This window comes from Sinocyclocheilus grahami, unplaced genomic scaffold (genome assembly GCF_001515645.1).
Source record: "Sinocyclocheilus grahami isolate Dianchi unplaced genomic scaffold, SAMN03320097.WGS_v1.1 scaffold2314.1, whole genome shotgun sequence".
NCBI classification, from domain to species: domain Eukaryota; kingdom Metazoa; phylum Chordata; class Actinopteri; order Cypriniformes; family Cyprinidae; genus Sinocyclocheilus; species Sinocyclocheilus grahami.
This window is the reverse complement of record NW_015507493.1, coordinates 18,757-27,310: the sequence shown is the minus strand read 5'-3', so window position 1 is coordinate 27,310 and position 8,554 is coordinate 18,757. Positions and strand designations below refer to the sequence as shown.

Genomic DNA, 8,554 nt, shown 5'->3' with positions numbered 1-8,554 from the left:
ACAGTAAGAAAGTTATTTCCCTTAACCAGGAAATTAACGTTCTTAGAATTGACAAGACAGTTGACCCTGAGAGGTCAGCTAAATATCTACAGTGGATCTAAAATATGAATAGTTAATTATAACTAGTTATGGTTAATTATTCATATTTCTTGTTGTGAGCTAAATTTGCTACACATGATTGCATTTAAATTCATAATAACAAAGTTTTGAGATTCATATTTTAAATACAAATTTGTAAAAATATAGAAATACCAAATGATTTGAAGAACTGTCTTTAAAAATGGAACTAAAAAAGCCAGTAGGTGAGAAACGCTGAGCCATTCATTGTGTAATTTTTGTCACACTGAACAACAATGACTGTATTTGCATTATTGTAAAGGGTAAGTTTAGGGTTGGGTGGGTGTAGACATTGATGACAGCGGCATGATCAGATGACCAGACAACAGTATTCATAAAATGTAAGTCACTTCATATTAACCTCTTGTTTATTGAACTATAAAATCACTCACTCAACACTCATCTCACAAACATCCTTTATAATCAATGAATCTCAGCGTGTCATAGACACAAATGTCCCGCTATAATATACATCACTAGGTTTGTGTGTGGAACTTGGGTTGCCTATTGAATGGGTAAAATATAGAAATCTCTTTCATTAAAAAAAACTAGGCTAACCAGTTTAAAGTGGAACTTTGTCACACCATGTCTACTTAATAAACTGCAATGTCTCAACTGCAGCATCCTTTATGAACCCTATTGTTCTCTATGCGTACAGGACAATTACATTCATCTAATGCACTGATGCACATCCTTACAGATGGCGTAAGTGTCCAAATAATTTATATAGAACTGAGGAGGGAAAAATCAGTCTTGGGTTTCTGACTGGATGTTGATAAGCATTATTTACAGTAACATGTACAGTACTTACAGTGGTTTGTAACAATACATGGGAATTTTGTTACTTACCTTGTAATTTGCATTAGAACTCGTTTATTACCACTTTAACACTATTATTTCTAATAAAAAAAACAGTTCATATGTAACAGTTCATTACAGGCTGAAAGACTAATGTAATAGTTTAGGTTAAAACTGATGTCAGTCTACTATAAAGCTGTAAATGTTTACTGTAACTGAGGGAATTTGCCTTAACTGACCTTCTTCTCTGTCAGAAGATTTATGCTGGATGTGTTTTTCATCTGTTCTGACCTGCTGAATACACAGTTTAAGTGAATGATGTGACTTGAAGCCAAGAGAACCCATGCTCAGTCAGAATTGATGCTCTGCATAACCCAAGTCTTCGTGCGCACACACACACACACTCAGACACACTCACTCACTCACACACTCAGACACACACACACACACACACACACACACAGACACTCACACAAACACACACACACACTGCAGTGCTGTGGAAGACAGCGTTGTTAATTCACTACTCCACCAACAATTCCTTCTAGTCATGAGAAGAGTAAAAAAGCATTCACTGGGGCTTTACAAAAAAGTTACTAAAGCACTTGTTAGACAAATTCTTCAGATAAGCCTTTATTTTGAAATCCAATCAAATCCAGGGCCAACAGATTCCAAACAAAGAACAAACAGAGAGAGAGCGAGAGAGAGATCAAAAGCACAGCATGATCAGTCAGTCAGTGCAGAGCAGCAGGTGAAGCAGCAGGAATGAACTGAAGTCTAGAAAACAAAACCGCTTTGAAATGGCCTGCAATCATTCACTGACACACTGTGAATTAACAAAAGCCATTTTCGCAACAAACAGCTGAGACATGGGATTCAGCAGCGTGAGGAAGCACTGTGCATGCTGTGCTATAGAGCAATGCATAATCCAGAAGAAGAAACAGTCAGTGTAGAAAACGAAGCTGGGACGGCTCAGGCCAGAAACTGGCTTTGCATAAAGAAGCAGAAAGGCTGGCTCGCAATCAACGCAGAACCTCGTTCTCCTCCTCACTCCACTCTCACATGTGTGCTACAACAGCAAATTTAATACAGTCAGCTTCCAGAAGAGCTAAAGACGTGCTAAAACATTAGTCACATTTCAATCTAGACTCAAATCTCATCTGTTTAGCTGTGCATTTACTGAATGAGCACTGTGCGATGTATTTTTTGCAAAATCATTTGTATTTTTAACGGTTTTAAATTCATTTTAAATCAATTTCTAATAATTTTAAAAGTTTTTAAATCCCTTGTTTTATTGTTGTGGTTATTGTTTTATGATTATTTTACTTCCTTTTATGTAAAGCACTTTGAATTACCATTGTGTATGAAATGCTATATAAATAAACTTGCCTTGCCTAGAACGTAGTTATAATATATTTTTAAAATCCACTAAAATTTTTTGTGAAGTGATCGTGGCACACTTTTAAGCAATGCAGTTATAAAACACTTCATCCGACTACACTTAAAATCAGTGTTAGTGCTAATTAGTGTATTTATATTAAGTGCACTTAAGTAGCACAGCTGGGAAAACGTACTTATAACTATTACATTACTAAGATATTTTAAATATATAATCAATTCAATTTAAACTGTGTTAAAAGTGTTCTTAATTTTTAAATTAGTCAAAGCACACTTTTAAGAAATAGACTTTTTGGGGTACAGTATACTTTATTTCAATGCACTAAAAATCCATTTAAGTATCAGTGGTATTTAGTATACTTTTGCAATCTCACTTAAGTAGAAATATACTTTTAATTAGCGTATTTATAGCATATCATTATTTTATTTAGCTCAAAAGTAAGAATGTGCTACAAATGTGCTTGCTTGTATTTAAGTATTTTTTTAGTGCGGTCAAGTACACTTGTTTTTAATTGATTACATTAACATCAGGCTGCTTTTATCCTTACACTCTGGAGCTGGTTACAATTCGGGCCATTTGCACCCACGTGGTTCAATGCTTCAGATGTTCTCATCAAAGTGTTTTTTGCATGTCTACAGTCAGATGCCTTCATTGATTTATTAAAAATGTGTGTAGCCTCAGATGAAGTAAATCCTGCCATCAGTGAGACGTGTTTTAACCTGCTGGAACTGAACTGACTCAACATTAAACCAGCTCCCGCTGAATAATCTCACTACGGTTTTCAGTAGAGCTGCTTAATCGCTAAACTGAACTCGTTTCATCATGAACTCCAATAATGACACTATTGTCTTGCTGCAGCTGCATTAGAGCAGAATTAGGATTTGAAGTGTGCATCACTGATTCGGTTACTTCCCTGAAAGATCTCTACTGCGTAAAGCACTATAAAAATAAAAGAGACTTGAATAATGCAATTTTTTTTTCAATGCTCTCAATGTAAAACCATTCATGTCAAATCTTGTGTCTCCACTGTTCACAATTTCTAAATTCTTCAACGTGGACGAGTTTGTTTCTTCATCAGATTTGGAGAAATGTAGCATTGCATCACTTGCTCAGCAATGGATCCTATGCAGTGAATGGGTGCCGTCAGAATGAAACTCTTAAAAAAAAAATCTTCCTTGGATTTGTTTCAGCTCCAGATGTTAACTGATGGACTGGAGTGGTGTGGATTATTGTGATGTTTTTATCAGCTGTTTGGACTCTCATTCTGACGGCACCCATTCACTGCAGAGCAAGTGATGCAATGGTACATTCCTCCAAATCTGTTCTGACGAAGAAACCTCTCGATCTTGAAAGACTTGCCCTGAGGGTGAGTCAGTGGAGTTATTTTTGGCTGAACTATTCCTTTAATCACAATGTAACAATGTAACCTGGAAAATATTAAAAAAATTAAGCACAATTCAATTCTGACTGAAGATGGTTTTAAAGATATTGACAAGTGATAAATTTCTCCACTGGACAAGCTTTAGCGTGCAAAACTTCATTTGCTGAAAGACGGTACATGCATTAATAATTTAGAAGTAAAACTTAGTGGTTTACTAGTTAACAGTTGTCAACTCTCGTCATCTATCGTATCATCGTCAGATACGTTCTCCAGATACGAGGCTCTTTGGAAGTCGCAGTTGCTGCACTAGATCAGTTTCATTGAATTCTGAAACACTTGGAAATATACATTTACTGCAAACCATGTGCGCTTTATTAAAGCAAACAGCACTAAACTCAGCCACAGTCTACAGAACAATAACCAAAGTATTGTGAAATTCAAGTATAAAATATTATTTAAACTAAAATTATACTTTTTTGTTTGGGTTTTTAGAAAGAAGTACAAAAGAAAAAATGAAGACAGTTGTATAGAATACAAGGGAGGTTTGGTTTGATCATTTTTATCCATTGTAAACATGAGAGTTGTGGAAATAAACCATTCCAATGTTTTTATAGGTGTGTGTGTTTCTAAAGACAGATGTAGGAAGAAAACTATTACATCAACAACAGTTCAGATTTGATCAATACTTAATATCCAAGCGCAGACAGTACATTTAATATAGCCACACAGTCATTTTAGATGATAAATTCTCACACAACTTTCATTGGAAGTGCTTTACTTTAACCCAGATTTCTGTGGTTTTGACCCTGTTGCAATACATTTAATCATTGAGACAAAACTTGCATTGAACCTGGAATACTGTAACGCATTGTGACGTTATTGTAAAGATGGGAACTGAGCTGTACTCAAACAAAAAAAAAAGTGGTTTCCTGAACGGTTTCATTGGAAGTCTTTTACTTGTTGCTTTTTTATTATGATGCCACAAATGCTGTTGATCGAGTTGAACTTGTATTGAACGCTGGAATATATACACCTGTATTGCAGTCCCATTATAGATGAGCAATATGGAGTTGTGCAAGCTGTTTGAAAGGTGAGCACTGGAGCGGTGTTTTGTCGTGACGTACTGCTGCTGTGAACTGCAAAAAATTCCTTGCGTCATCTGCCGAGTGACAAATTTCTGTCGTGCGTTACTCACGGAAATGTAATAAGCACTTCCACATTTTCAAACAGACCTATCATTATCAGGGCTTTATCGCTTCCTCAGGCACTTCTGCCACACAGTCTCATCTCATCATCTCACACTACATTCAGCTTTATACATCTGTGCAACTTCATTCTCATATTTTTATTTCAAATATTAAATCTGTTTTTTGAACTCTCTTTTCACCAAAGAATTCCCACAAAATCTTGAGCAGCAAATCAGCACATTAAAACCATTTCTGAAGGATCATGTGACACTGGCTTCAGAAATCAATTATAAAACGAATTACATTTTTATTATTTTAAATTGTAATAATATTCCACAGTTCTACTGTTTTTTGATTTTTGATCAAATAAATGCAGCCTTGTTAAGAGAACGTAAAAACATCTTACCAACCACAAATCTTCTAAAAATAATGCAAAATAAAGCAATAACACATGTCAGTTTACAGTGAATTTATAACAGCTAAGAGGCGTTGTTAGGTACGAGGTGAAGCGGATTTAGCTGTTATAAATTCACTGTAAACCACGGCTTCACGGGGGTTACTGCTTTTATAAAACGGTTATTCCATATACGTAGTAAGGTTTCACAAAATAAAACAGAGCAAATAAAGTGTAATGATATTAATAAACACAGTATTCTTCCACCAAACAATGTAGCTCCTCAGAAACAGTTGTGGTTGCTACAAAGTGGTTGCCGAGCAACACACAAACGTAAACAAAGGTGTATGTTACTTTGTAGCGTCATTTACAACAGCTTCGAACGCGGCTCAGCCAATCAGAGTCAAGCACCGGAACTCTCCGCTTTATAAATGTACGTTTTTGTTATATTTTACACAGTGGCTCCTGAAGATCTTGTATTTCATCTTCCTGCAGATAAGATGCTCTGTCGATGTTCTGAAGAGCGTTTAACAGGCAACAACACTGGACCAGAAAAACAACAACATTTGTGTTCTAAAGAAAAAAGTCAGACTGACATGGGAGTGAATAAATAATGCTAGATTTCTCGTTTGGTTAAAGTATCCCTTCAAATCATCAGTTTACTGGACCTAATGTCCTGTGCGTTTCAAGATTCAATAAACAATGAAGACTGTAGATAAAGGGATTATAACATAACACCAATGGGAAATGATCTAAAAACAGAGCTCAGGCCATGCAAAGATTCATAAAATGTTTGTTCGCTTTGATCAATAACTCTCCACTTTCAATGGAACAAAATTACAGCAACACTGACTCAAATATGCTTTAATAAGATTCATGCAGAGATTGAGTCTAATTCATAAATTATAACACAAGTTATAAAGATAAGTTAGACGTCGTGTCAAGTCTTTATCAGAACATTTAGACAAAACCATCATCTTATCTGTACATACAGCAGTGCTGCATAGCAATGAAGGTATGAACCAATCAGATAACATACAGAAATCTGCTGTTTTACAGAGAAATAGTGAATGCAGAATGAAAACGTCAGAGCGTGCTGATAAACACCATCACGTTTCTTCCTCCTCTGGATAAACAATTGTAATGTGAACGCGGTCGGTCAGCGCTTCGTTCTCATGGTACACATACACCGGAGAGCTCTGACCTTTGACCTCTTCCTGACGCTCACAGAGAGAGGTCACACAGGGCTCGTGCTCCTGCAAAGCTGTGGGATAACGCCGAGCGCTTCTCTCGATCCGCACCGAGCGGCGCACCGGGGTGAAGAAGCGGATCTCATGACCGTCCACTTGCCCTGCTTCTGCTCCTCGCTGACTCCTTTTGCCCCTAAAACATGAGAGAGCATGATCAGAGCCAAAACAACTCACAATCATCCTGGCAACTGAAAAATTTTCATTTCAGATGCAGGTCATTTGACACTGTGCCACGGAGATGCCCGGAGAAAAGATGTCCCGATTAACCTGAACCCACCTAAATTATTAGTCCAGATTTTTTCCGATGCAATTTTTTGTATGCATTCATTCATATTCATCATCATCCAAACCTTGCACACATCAAAGCACTTCTCAAAATGCTTGCTTGCTACGGATGCGAAAAATGTAGAAAATAGAACCCGAGCCGAATTATTTTTTTTTATGATGCACAAAAGTTCCAGAGGCAGTGTGACGTGAGGTTGTGTTTATTTCTTAACATGCAAAACTAATTAATTTTTTTAATCTGATACATTTTGGTTTTGGTGCGCAAGGACTTTAAGAGTTTTGAAAGAAGTCTCTTGCACAGTAACAAAAAAAAAACAAAACTGTAATTTTGTTAAATAATATTACAATTGAAATCATTCTAAATTGCTGATGGTGCTCAATTATCACCAGTTATTATTGGTGCTCAGTTATTAATGATTGTTTTCATTATTATCAATGCTGAAAACAGATTTTGTGGAAATATCTTGACACATCTTTTCCCAGAATTCTTTGATGAACAGAAAGCTTAAAAGAATTTCATTTATTTGAAATATTTGTAACATTATAAAGGACCTTACGGTCACTTTGATCAGCGGTGATCAATGCATTTGTGCAAACAACACAATAATCACAGTTTAATCATCTAGTGCCGTCAAACGATTAATTGCATCCAAAATAATAGTTTGTTTACATAATATATGCGTGTACTGTGTATATATAAATACACAGATATACAGTATATATTTTGAAAATATTTACATGTACATGTGTATTCATATAATTTGTTATATATAAATATATTTAATATATAAACATAACATTTTTCTTATATATACACATGCATGCGTGTATATATATATATATATATATATACACACACATTACAAATATACTGTACACACATTTCGTCGTACTAGTTTCACGTAAAGTCATAAGAATATGTTTTGATCAGTTGTCTAGAAATGCTTTTTAGAATAGGGTGATAAATGTGCGCTGGGTTCGAGGCGATCTGGCGATCCAGGAGGCACTGGACTGTGAGTAAAATTAAAAATAGAGGTGGCTGGAATTTTTTAATGAAATGTTCTTTAGTGTTTAATGACCGTAAGTCATGTTTATGTGCAAAAGGGCACCTTTTTAGCTGTTATGCATGTGTGCACATGATCAGGACAGTACCACCTCCACCTCATTCTGAGCGGAAAACCCCTGATTTGCATATTTCAACATCTCAGAAAACCTGTAATACTGATTTAAAAAATCAGTTTTTTCAAGAGGCACAGGAGCACATGAAGAGGTAAAAGTCCCACATCATTATTCGCATGCACACGGGATCAAGGTTACTGAAGTTCAAAGCTGGATTGTATAAGTGTTAGGGCTGTCAAAATGGCTGAAAAACTCAATTTGAATTTTGTACTTAAATATAAAAATGCATAATTTCAGTTAGGAGGGGGGGAAAATGCGTTTGGCTGCTCTCCTGAGGCCACAAGAGGGAAAATATTACTAAAGCATGTTTCTTCAAAGCAATACAATAACATGACTATCTGTGAAAAAGTGCATGATGTTTAAAATAATGCTTATTGTCACGAATTCAGTCCATGGACTTCCGTTTATTCACCACCAGAGGTCCCCCTTTCCATTTCATTGACTCTTGCACAACACAAACTTTTGCATAGCACCCCGGATTACATATCCCATCATTCTTTGCACGATTTGCACACTGCACTGATTGCACACAGCTGTTTCTAATCACCTCACTCACTATATAAC

The 8,554-nt window shown here is 36.0% G+C and overlaps 1 protein-coding gene across 1 annotated transcript in view; it reads right to left on the bottom strand.

Annotated features, from left to right (window-relative positions):
- Positions 1-6,364: 6,364 nt before the first annotated feature.
- The window catches only part of LOC107574708 (cytoskeleton-associated protein 2-like), a 17,213-nt gene continuing 15,023 nt past the window's right edge, over positions 6,365-8,554 (bottom strand). The window contains 1 exon segment of the mRNA XM_016261153.1: positions 6,365-6,659. Coding sequence (XP_016116639.1) covers positions 6,386-6,659 — 274 coding nt within the window. The 3' untranslated portion in view covers positions 6,365-6,385.